Source organism: Penaeus monodon, chromosome 10, assembly GCF_015228065.2.
Source record: "Penaeus monodon isolate SGIC_2016 chromosome 10, NSTDA_Pmon_1, whole genome shotgun sequence".
In the NCBI taxonomy this organism is placed as follows: domain Eukaryota; kingdom Metazoa; phylum Arthropoda; class Malacostraca; order Decapoda; family Penaeidae; genus Penaeus; species Penaeus monodon.
The window spans coordinates 14,228,051-14,240,550 of NC_051395.1; the positions used below are offsets into that span (position 1 = coordinate 14,228,051).

The 12,500-nt window shown below is 46.8% G+C and overlaps 1 protein-coding gene across 1 annotated transcript in view; it reads right to left on the reverse strand.

Annotated features, from left to right (window-relative positions):
* The window catches only part of LOC119577866, a 215,657-nt gene that overhangs the window by 27,210 nt on the left and 175,947 nt on the right, over positions 1–12,500 (reverse strand). The window contains exon 5 of the mRNA XM_037925489.1: positions 11,652–11,688. Within this exon, the coding sequence (XP_037781417.1) occupies positions 11,652–11,688 (37 nt within the window). The remainder of the gene's footprint in view (positions 1–11,651; positions 11,689–12,500) is intronic.

Genomic DNA, 12,500 nt, shown 5'->3' on the forward strand with positions numbered 1-12,500 from the left:
CTCTCTCTCTCTCTCTCTCTCTCTTTATTTCTTTCTCTTTCTCTGCATATATATATATAGAGAGAGAGCAAGGGAAGGAGAAAAGGAGAGAGAGGCGATAGGAAAGAAAAGAGAGAGAGAGAGAGAGAAAGAGAGAGAGAGAGAGGAGAGAGAGAGAGAGGAGAGGAGAGAGGAGAGAGAGAGAGAGAGAGAGAGAGAGAGAGAGAGAGAGAGAGAGAGAGAGAGAGAGAGGAGAGGAGAGGAGAGGAGGAGAGAGGAGAGAGAGAGAGAAGGGGGAGAGAGAGAGAGAGAGGAGAGGAGAGGAGAGAGGGGAGAGAAGGAGAGGAGAGGAGAGGAGAGAGAGAGATGAGGAGAGAGAGAGAGAGGAGAGAGTAGAGAAGAAGAGAGAGAGAGAGAGGAGAGGGGGAGAGGGAAAGGGAGAGAGAGAGAGAGAGAGAGAAGGAGGGAGAGAAGGAGAGAGAGAGTGAGAGAAGGGGGGAGGGAAGAGAGAGAGAGAGAGAGGAGAGAGAGAAGGACTTTGAGAGAGAGAGAGGAGAGAGAGAGAGAGTTATGCAGCGACAGGCAGACAGACAGAAAGACAGACACAGAGAGAGGGAGAGAGCGCGTGGGAGCAACGAGAGCGAAATGAAGGAGGGAAACCCAAAGCGACGATCCTATAAACCCGCACCCAAATTCCACTCCGCAGGCATCAGCAGTTACTCCCTACTCCATCCCTGTCCTTACCCACGTCCCTCGAGACCCTACCCACACCTACCCTCTCCTGAAGAACATTCACCCACCGCCCCCTCCTACCCACATCTCCGCCCCTAACCCTAGCCCCTAACCCAGCCCTAAAGAACGTGAACCCGCCGCCCAGTCCTACCCGCATCCTCGCCCTTCCCCCACACTCCTGGAGTCTCTACCCACGCACTCCGCCCCTGCCCACTTCCCCTTAAAGCCCCTACAGTTACCCTCCGCCCCTGCCCTAGCCCCAAGAGGCCCCTCCCCCTTCACTGACCCCTTCTCCTCCCCCGTCCCCAGAATACAACCGCCCCAAGGAAATTGAATTGGAAATCGACAAGGATGTTCTAGGACGCGGTGGCGGCGCGGGAGGAGATCTGTATCGCGATCAACACGCCGGGGAGACGGAGGATGAGTGAAGGCTGTCACGAAGGAGGCGAAGACGGAGGCGAAGACGGAGGAAGCAGCGGCGAACTCTCGGCGATGCGCGGCGATTGCGAGGTGGCGAGGGGTAGTGATAAGGGAGAAGAGAAACAGGGGGGGGTGAGGGGAGAGTGATAAGAGAGAGGAGAAACAGGGGGGGTGAGGGGAGAGTGTTAAGAGAGAAGAGAAACAGGGGGGGGGGTGAGGGGAGAGTGATGCGAGAGAAGAGAAACAGGGAGGTTGAGGGGAGAGTGATGCGAGAGAGAGAAAATGGAGGAACTTGGGGATAAGGGATAGTGATAAGTGAGAAGAGGAACGGGGGGAGGGGGACATGAGAGTCGGGAGTAGTAGTGACAAGGGAGAAGAGAGAGAGGGGGATTTTATGAGGAGGATGAGGAGGAACAAGGCGAAGAGGTTCCGACGGGAGAATTTCTCAAGCTGTAAAGCGATGCCAGGCGATGCCGGCGTAGGGAGGGTCGCGGGTGGTGATAAGAGAGGAGGGGGTGATGATGGAGGGAAATGGGGTTGTAAGAAAGGAGAGGAAGTTAAAGGGAGAGAAGGGGAGAGCCGGGGGAGGAAGCGGAGGCTGTGTGGGAGGAAAGTGAAGCCTTTAAAAGGCTGAAAAAGGGCTGACAATAAGAGTAGACGTTTGAGGAAGTAAAGGGGAAGGAAGGAGAGTTGAAGCCAAAGGGGGAATCCTTCATCTGAAGATCGAAAAAAATTCTCATTCTCTTTCTCCCTTACTCCCTCTCTTTCTCTTTCTTGATTTTTTTTCTTCCTTTTCTCTCTCCCTCCCTCTCACTCTCTCCCCTCTGCCTCTATCTTTCTCCCATTCTCTCCCTCTCTCCCTCTTCCTTCCTCTCCCCCCCTCCTTATTCCTTTCCTATCTCTCCCTCTGTCTCCCTTCCTTTCCCTCTCTTTTTCTGTGTATCTTTATCCTTTCATTTACTCCCTCTTCCTCATCTCCTTTACCTCTCTGTTCCCAATATCCATTCCTCCTTCACCGTCTTCTCTTCCCCGTTTTCTGTCTCCACCGCCTTCTCCTTCCTTCTTTCTCTGTCCATCGCTTTCTCCCTCTCTTCTAGCCCCATGATTTTCCAGAACCGCAAGGTTGTATGCAATGCGACACATGTTTCACAACCAAACTGTTTTACGACACGTAATACCCACGTTTTCTTTTCCTAATTCCAGAAGAACTTTCGTCCTTCGTTACATTCCTGACTCGCCAAGTTCTGCTAAGTCCTTCACGAAATCGACAAAAATATCTTTATCCTCTTTGGAAAAAAAAAAAACAATATTTAGACGTCAGAGATTGTTTCATCGACGTCTTTCTATAAAAATGCAAACTGCGGAGGTGTGTCTTCAGGCTACGTTCATTAAGAAAACAAAACATCTGACGATCTAGTATGCAAATGTCCTCGAAGGGGAGAAGTAATGGAACTTGATGCTGGAGTTTCATTCAGAAACCAAATATTTACAAATAACCTGAAGTTCATCATAACTGAAAATAAATTAATCGCCTCAAGGCAGGAAGTAGGGTGAATACACAGCCAGAACAATAAAAAAATGTGAAATGAATATATCAAGTGTATACAACTATACAGTAACTTGCTCTGATGTTAACAAAATATATTCAGTCTAAATTGATAATTTTTTTCCTCTGGCTTATCCGAAATGTGTATATTAATTATAAATGTTGATATATTTCTAATGACAGATAAATGATTAGAAAATCATAATAATGCTTCCATCTATACCTTTTGTGTCCAAATACTTGCACAAATCAAAACAAATTTGAAAATAATAATAGTAATGATAAAAAAGAGGATTATAATAATAACAGCAGTAGTATGATGCTAAAAACAACAACAATAATATCAATAATAATAAAAACAATAATAATATATTATTATCATTATTATTATAATAATAAAAAAAATAAACAACAACAGCAATAATAATAACAATAATAATAGTAATGATAATAACAACGACGATGATAATAACGATAATAATAAAAGTGATAAGATTAATCATTACAGTAATAGTAGTAATAATAAGTAATAGTAATAACACCCAAGCTGCCCTCTTGACCCGACGTGACCTTACGAAACCTACTCCTCCACACAGAACTTTCCTCCTCCACAGCGATCAATATTTGCAGGTCTTGGCGTCACGGACTCCGGCTGTAGCTTTGTTGGAATGTTTTCTTTGGCTTATCATTACCCCTCGGACGCCCCGCGGTAATGGGGAGGGGCTGGGGAGGGGAGAAGTGAGATGAGGGGAGGCGTTGCAAAAAGGGGGTAAGGGATTGCAATGGGTTAGGCATTGCAAAGGTTGGAGGCGTTGCGAAGGGGATAGTCACTGCAAAAGGGGGGAGGGACTGTAAAGGGGGGAGGCAATGCAAAGGAGGTTGCATTCCAAAGGGATGGATTGAAATATTGATGATTGCTTTGTGGACATTTTCGAACTACTAAACCATTCACACAAACCACAGTACTTCACCATAACATACGGCCGTTGTTGTATAAAAAAACAGGAATAAATAACTGACAACTCGCCAAGCACGCCTTTTCCCAATAGCTAAGTTCTCGGGCAAGTTGATATGTGACGTCGTACATAAGCAGGCTGAATAAGAGACCCTCCAGTGCGGTTGACTCAAGTATGGCAAAGAATATGAATACAAATATAAAGGTTCCCTTGCTCTCTGTCTGTCTGTCTGTCTGTCTGTCTGTGTCTGTCTGACTGACTGACTGACTGACTGACTGACTGACTGACTGACTGACTGACTGACTGACTGACGACGCTGACAGACGACAGACAGACAGACGGACTACGACAGACGACTGATGCTGACTCTCTCTCTCCACCAATCTATCTATCTAGTTACCTATCTCCGTACCCCCTTCCCTTTTTTCCCATACTTCTCCCCAAACACAATATTTGATTTGGGAGGACTGAGTTTTAATTTGGTTATATACCACACACCTAAAAAAAAAAAATTTTTAAATAATAAAATTAAAAAAAAAAAAGAATCATTAAAAAAATTAAATTTTGGAAAATCAAGAGGAAAAATACTAAAAGGGGGAGGGATTAAAACCAAGAAAGGGGTTAATAAAAGGGGATGGATAAAAAGTGCCTTTGTGGACTTTAAACTACAAACCATCCACACAAACACTCCTCCCAAACTTTTGGCCGTTGTTGAGGATAAAACGGCCTTGCCGGGTTTTTCCCCTTGGTTTAATTCCTGAAGGGGGTATGGGACGGCTGGGAGGGAAAAGAGAAGGGGGGTTGAAAGGGGGAAGGGATAAATGAGATTCAAATTAAAGGTCCTTGCCCGGTTTGCGGGGACTGAGGGGGAAATGCAAGGAGGTGATTCCAGGGAGGATGAAAATATGATTGCTGTTGACGGGACACTCAAACAACAAACAACAGAAAACACAGACAAAAACAGAAACTGCCGTTTTTAACCAACTATTACTAGACCTACCGTCCCTGTTTTCCCTTCTAATTCCCCCCGGGCTTGTTTCGTCCCCCTACTACCCCCAAAAGGCCCTCCTCCCCCTCAGTTGGCTTTCCTATTCTCCCCTTCCCCTTTCCCCCTTCTAGTCTTTTTTCCCCCTTCCCCTTCCCCTTACTCCTTTCTCCTACTACCACCCTTTTCCTCTCTGACCCCAGCTCACCTTGTACTGACCTCCCCCACTCTCTGTCTCCTACCATCACTTGTAGAACCATGCCTCTGCTCTTCCTCCCTCTCCATCTTCATGAATTATCCACTGCCTGAGCTTGCCTCGGTCCCGGGCCGATTGCGTCCCCCAATACAGCTAGCCCTCCCCCTTTTTCCCCTCTCTCTCCTTGTTTTTTGCTTTTGTTCTTCCGTTCTCTTCCTCCTCTTTTTTTTCTTTTTCGCCTCCCCTTGTCTTTTCCCTTTTCCTTTCTGTCTTTATTTCCCCCCTCCTGTCCTCCCTTTTTCTTACGCGTCTTCGTCGTTTCTATGTTTGCCTGTGTGTGCTTGTCCCCTCCCGTTTCTGTCTCTTTCTTTTGGGGTTTGCCATCGTTTTGGTTGTCTGTTGCGTCGTTGTGGTGCCGTGCGATTGCGTCGTGCGTTGAGCTGTGCGTGCGTGCGTGGTGTGTGTGTGTGTGTGTGTGTGTGTTTTGTGTGTGTGTGTGTGTGTGTGTGTGTGTGTGTGTGTGTGTGTGTGTTGTGTGTGGTGTGCGTGCGTGCGTGCGTGTGCGTGTGTGCGTGCGTGCGTGCGTGCGTGCGTGCGTGTGTGTGTGTGTGTGTGTGTGTTTGTGCGTGCGTGCGTGCGTGCGTGCGTGCGTGTGTGCGTGCGTGTGTGTGCGTGTGCGTGAGTGTTTCTTGATTTATGAAATAAAGGTTGGTTTATACTTTCGGATGTTGTAGTATAGACGTCTTGAATTTCCATATTCAGTCTAGCCCAACTACCAAGCAGTAAAGAAAAAATATATATATTTCGTGGAATCTACGTCGCGTTCGAATCGCTTCTTCTTCAACATCATAAATCAGCAAATAAGTACTTTAGCAAATGTATAAATGAGTAAACAAGTAAATGACTGACTATCAAAAAAGTAAATACATAAGCAAACGCTTAACAGATAAATAAACAAACAAACAGACGTGCATATAACTGAAATTGAATAAACAGCAACTCGGGTCCAAGTTGCTTCAATAACTTTGCCGTCTTCCTTTTGCAAGTTGCAGAGTTTATAAATCTATCTAGTGTTGATTCTCCGGGCACTAGTCTCGAGGTATATAACAGCCAATTTTCACTATATCACTGGACGTGTCTAGGGGGTACGCTCCAGATAGATTTATTTTTGGACTTCGATACTTTCTTCAAAAAAATACGATAGCCTTTCCAACAGATGGCAAAGAACATCAGAATCCATGCTGGTAGTTTTCTTCAAAAATGTATTGCGCTTTCTTATTCCTCTTTATCATGTTCTCCCCTTCTTCCTTCCCTACACCCCCCCCCCCACCGCCCTCAATCTGTTCTTTCCCCCACCGATATCACGTCCAGCAGTGTTGCCATCTCAAGAGCATCTGTTTTCACGCGGAGTATCGGCCTCGCCATCGAAATCGTTGCGCTGAGGACGGCGATGTGTTATTGCAATGGGCCAAGACTGGACCCGCCGCGCACGGATTTGCTTGCAGTATTTTCCTGCAAGGATAAGGCTTGGCTTTGTTTCTTGTCCCTCTGTGTAGTTATTTATTTATTTTCGTTATGTTTGGGGTATTTTATTCATGAGCTATTCTCGGGCATATGATTTTCAATTCTGATTTTGTTTCCGTTCTCTTATTTTCTCACTATCCTGCCCCCATGAATATACATGCACACACGCGCGTACACACACGCAGCCACACAGACCGCCATTCACAGCTCGCTCTCCCGCGCGAAGAGCCAGTGAACAAGATCGCAGCAGTTTCCTCGAAAAATAGACCGATATCTTTCACTCTGTCTCTGGCTCTCAGCAGATTATCCTTCCTTCCATACCCGTTCCCGGATCTGCTATTTCTTTCTCCCCACTCCTCTGTCTCTGTCTCTCTCACCATCTCTCTCTATTTATACTTCTCTCTCCCTCCTTCTCTTCCCACTTCTCTCCCTTTCTCCCTCCCTGCCCCTTCCCTCTCTTCCTCTCCCTCCCTCCCTCCCCCTTCCCTCTCTTCCTCTCTCTCCCTCCCCCCCTTCCCTCTCTTCCTCTTCCTCCCTCCCTTCCCTCTCTTCCTCTTCCTCCCTCCCTCAATCCCTCCCGCTCTCATTCCGTCCCCTTTCCCCTTCCCTCACTCCCTCCCTCCCTCCCTCTCCCTCCCTTCCTCTCTCTCTCTCTCTCCCTCCCTTCCCCTCTTTCCTACCCTACCACCCTCCCCCCCTCTTCCCTCATATAATATATACATATATCCCGCCAAATCCCGGGCACAAACAAAGCCCAAAATGCCAAGAACAAACGCCAAAACTCGCTCCCGAAATCCATCCCCGCAGCAATCCCTGAGACCCCGCCCCCTCACCTACCCCCCTTCCCTTGAACCCAAAACATAAAGATTTCCAACCCTAATTCGCACAGAACACGACGAGAGAACCTTCCAACTCTTGGAAAAGAATAGATAAATAAGCGTATCATTTTTTTTATCAGGAAGGAGGGAGGGAGGGAGGGAGGGAGGGAGGGAGGGAGGGAGGGAGGGAGGGAGGGAGGGAGGGAGGGAGGGAGGGAGGGAGGGAGGCAATAAAGAAGAAAGGAAGGAAGGGAGGAAGGAGGGAAGACAGAGGGGGAAAAAAATAAGAGTAATACAGAGTCATAAAAGAATATCAACAGTTTCTTTTTCAACTCTTCCTTTCATCCTCAACGTAAAGAAAGAAAGGATAAAAAAAATATATACAAGAAAAAGAAAGAAAGGCAGAAAGAAAAAGCTTCTTTCGTGCGACACAGAATACCACCCCTAATAATTCATCATTAAACCACAACGACCCCAATTAACAACACTATAGCACTTACCCCCAAAATAATACGGTGCGGGCTAATAAGAGGCTGCAAAATGTTAATTACACAAAGGGTTCAACGCCGATCCTTTAATAAGAGCTCTGATGAACGAGAGTGGCAGAAAAGAGATTTACTCCCCACGACGCATGGCTGTTCCTCCGTCATGAGGGGAAAAAGGAACAGGATTTGGGCCCGATGCGTGTTTTCGTACGATTGGGCGAAGGAGGAATAGTTATCAGCTTTTGTCATGCGGGACGGATCCGTGGCGGTCGCGGGGAGCGGGCATGGAAGGGAGAGAGGAAGGCGGAGTGAACAGAGGCTTCTGGTTTTTATGGAATTCTATTTTATTTATTTATTTATTTATTATCATTAGTTTGTGTTGGTTCTGAAGGTCTGACCGTGAAGAACTGGAAATAAGGAAGCAAGAAAAGAAATAATAATAAATTAATCAATTAATTAATTGATTAATTAATTAAATAATAATAAAAAAGCAAAATGGGAATCGTCTCTCGCTTTCTTCTTTTTCTTTTCTCTCTCTCTCTCTCTCTCTCTCTCTCTCTCTCTCTCTCTCTCTCTCTCTCTCTCTCTCTCTCTCTCTCTCTCTCTCTCTCTCTCTCTCTCCATAACCCCTCCCTTCATCCCTATCCCCTTCACACTCACTCACTCCCCCACATCCTTCCATCCCCCTTAATTCATCACCCCCCACCCGTCATCACCCTACCCCACTCATCCCCCCACCCATCTTAGAGTCATCACCCCACCCCCACCCATCTAAGTGTCATCACCAACCAAGCAACACCCCCGCCCCCACCGCCCCCCCCCCCTCATAAGCGACGTGTACTAAGCCGCCAGCAAAGCACCAATTTCGGGCTGAAACTCGTTGTAATCCGGCACGTAGTACATCCGGGGATTGAGTACAAGGGACGGGCTCATAATCGTACGTCGTGAAGGGCGGATGGTGGCCAGCGGCTCAGCAACAGCCCGCGGTGAAGATAAGGGGAAAGAAGAGGAAGGATGAGGAAAGGAAGGGGGAAAGAAGGGGAAGGATGGGGAAAGAAGGGGGAAAGAAGAGTGGGGAAGGATGCGAGCGGTGGAAACAAGGGTTGGGAGAAGGGGTAGAAAGGGGAGGAGAAGGAAGGGAAGGATGCAAGGAAGGGGTGAGGTGAGAGAGGGAGGGGAAGGAGGGAAAGATCTGCATGGACGGTGTGGCGTCGCAAAGGAAGGAGTAGAGAGATAACGAAGGAGGGGAATGGATAGGTAATGGAAAGAAGGAAGGAAGAAAGGAAAGGAGAGGGAGACGGAGAGGGAGAGGGAGAGGGAGAGGGAGGAGAGGAGAGGGAGAGGAGAGGAGAGAGAGAGAGAGAGAGAGAGAGAGAGAGAGAGAGAGAGAGAGAGAGAGAGAGAGAGAGAAGAGAGAGAGAGAGAGAGAGAGAGGAAGGAAAGAGGGAAATGAACAGAGAAGAAATATGCGTGTATGCAAATGCGCATTCATATCCGAGCCCAAAAAAAAGGGAGTGACGACAGTGAATAAACGCATTTCCGAGACCGGGCTTCGTGCAGGTGTCGAGGAGGCATTGGGAGACGCATGAGGGCGAGCTGGGGGGGGGGGGGGGGCTTCCTCCGGCAAGGGAACTCGCAGCCGGTAGCTCAAAGTGTCAAAGTTGCCACGTGTTGCCAAGTGTTCTTGCAAACTTCCAGATACTAATAAAGTTCGCAAGTTCTTGAATATGTTTTCTTTCTTTCTCTTTCTCTTTCTTTCTTTCTTTCTTTCTCTTCTCTCTCTCTCCCATCCCTAGCCACACCCTCACCCTCTCTATCCCTTTATTCTCCTTATCTTATTCTTCGCCTTCATCTTATCATTAACATTTTTCTTCTTCTTCATCGTCTCTCTCTCTCTCTCTCTCTCTCTCTCTCTCTCTCTCTCTCTCTCTCTCTCTCTCTCTCTCTCTCTTTCTCTAGCAGCTTCCCACTTCTTCCTCCCTTTCCCTCTCCTTACCTCTCTTTTCCTTTCCTTCTCCCTCACCTCCTTCTCCTTCTCGCTCTCCCTCTCCCTCCCTCTCCCCCTCCTCGAGTGTGTCACTCTATCTCAAAATAACCAACGATTAACTCTCCAGGTTTCATAAAAAAAAGGTTAAATCAGTGGAATAATGCTATTTAGGCGCTGACGCAGTGGCCGCTGATCTCGCTATTACGAGCTAGTTACGAGCAGCGTCGTTCCATCAGCGTCCTGGCTGCCATGCCGCTGGAGAGGCCGTCATGAGCGCACGGGGAAAACGAGACCATCAAGGCCTGTGGTGGGCGTGTGGGCGTGTGTGTGTGTGTGTGTGTGTGTGTGTGTGTGTGTGTGTGTGTGTGTGTGTGTGTGTGTGTGTGTGTGTGTGTGTGTGTCTGTGTGTAGTGTGTGTGTCTGTCTGTGTGAGTGAGTGAGTGAGTGAGTGAGTGAGTGAGTGAGTGAGTGAGTGAGTGAGTGAGTGAGTGAGTGAGTGAGTGAGTGAGTGCGTGAATGAGTGAGAATGTGAGTGTGAGTGTGTATGTGTGCATGCGTGCTCGTGACGTAAAATCCAACCTCGTGGGAGCTATCACGTGGTGAGCTCATGCATGAATGCCTGGAATCCCTGCCCTAAATAAGCAAATAAGTTGGGCTGGAAGGTGTGCACGGTAACTCGGTACAAAACATTACCAAGAATACTGCCAGTGTTTATAAGATAGAAAGAATGACGGAGAAGGAAGTGTTGAAGGAAGAGAATATGACGGGAAAGGGTGGAGGGGAGAGGGAGGGAGGGAGGGAGGGAGGGGAGGGAGGGAGGGAGAGGGAGGGAGGGAGGGAGGGAGGGAGGGAGGGAGGGGAGGGAGGGAGGGAGGGAGGGGAGGGAGGGAGGAGGGAGAAGCGAAAGGGAGGGAAGAAGGAGGAGGGAGGGAAGAAGTAGTGGAGAGCAGGAGGAAGGGAGGAAGGGAAGAAGGAGAGAGTAGACGATAGGAGGGAGATAGAAGATAGAGAGAGATAATAGATATGTAGGAGGAGGAGGGAGAGAGGCAGATAAAAGAAGGATAGAAGGATGGAGGGAGTGAGAGAGAGAAACGAGATAAACGAAAGGGACGAGGAACCGACGAAGCAAGTATGAGAGAGCATGAGAGAGAACAAGGCAGGCTGGCAGGACAAGCGCGCAGCCGTGCCGGAGATGAGAGAAATAGCGAGAAACTGTTACACGCGAATAGGAGAAAGGGAATACAGCAGTGGGCTGGGTGGAAGGCTAAAGCCAAAAGGCATCGAAGTCGGAGAGGAAACAATATAATAGATGATGGCAGTTGATATTATATATATATATATTATTTATTATATCTATATATATATTACAAGATGATAGATAGATAGATAGATAGATAGATAGATAGATAGATAAATAGATAGATAGATAGATGGAGATAGAGAGAGATACAGATAAACAAAGTGAGACAGAGTCAACCCATCACTCCAAACTAAGTTATTCTGTTCAGTGCCTGCGTGCGACTACCAATGGCACGCTGCTCGGCCTGGCACCTCATGCCGCGCTCTGCCGTTGCTCCCGGAATGGATGAGAAACATAGCGAGGATAACTGTTACACGCGAATAGGGAAAAGGGAATATATCATGCATGTGCCGCTGGTGTTGCAAGCACTGCTGCTCGCTCATCCAAGCAATTCGCCGCTCCTCTTACTCTCTCCGTCTCTCTCTCATTCTATTCTGTTTTATCATGTTATATTACTATCGTTATATTTTCTTTTCACTTCTTCTCTTCTCTTCTCTATCTCCCATTCTTTCTTTCTACATTTTGTCCCTTTCTTTCTCGTTTTATTTTCCTTTCTTTTTATATTTCTCTTTCTTCTCTCTCTTTCTAAAAATGTGTGTGTGTGTGTGTGTGTGTGTGTGTGTGTGTGTGTGTGTGTGTGTGTGTGTGTGTGGTGTGTGTGTGTGCGTGCGTGTGCGTGTGTGTAAGTTATAGGGTGTGTGTAAAAATATAAATTCCCTTTACCTATTCTTCCTGCGTTGCATCAGGACCTGAAGCATACCTGCAGAGAGAAAATTATATATTTTATTTATATAGCTTGAAAATCAAAGCTAGTAAAAATCTATAGACACTAGTAAAATCTTAATACCGCCAAAGGCAAACAATATCTACACAGCATTAATCATAATTACCAATACAAAATTCCATAAACGATTAGCAAACTGCAACGAAACCAATGAGCTCGCGAAGAGCGAAGTGAACATTTCTGCGAAAAGAAATCAATATTTCCACGTTATTATTCCCGTAAAAATAATTAATAAATAAAAAGAATGAAAAACAAAAACAACGTGGAGTTTCAAAAAGAGAAAATTTGGTCCTGCTTTCAAACGGCTGTGCGAAACGACTTCGCTAACTGTGAAAAAAAAGAAAAAAAAATATATGATAAAAAAAATAACGGTAAAGAAAACAGAGGTGGAAAACTGAAGCAAATGTAGATATAAATTTTCAGCGAACTGCGCTATCTTGTCAGGACTCCAAAAATACTGAAAAAGAAATCACAAAAATAGCGATGACTTGCGAACGAACACCGAACGAACAGGAAGCGAACAGGAGCGGCGCGCGCGGGAACGAGGAACCTCAGCTGGGACAGGAACGGCGAAATTCCAATCGAAAAACGAACAGCGAAGAAAACAGCTGATTCGCAAGGGTGAGAAAGGGAAAGAACTCGTCACGTTACAGAATATGGTTCAATTTCAATGGTTCAATCGGCTGCCAAAAGGAACATCTGAAGCGCGGTGAACAAAGGCGCATCGTAAACAAGAGAGTTGCCGCAAGCGCACCGCCACGCTTCGCCCATTCGTCACACTTGTTGGC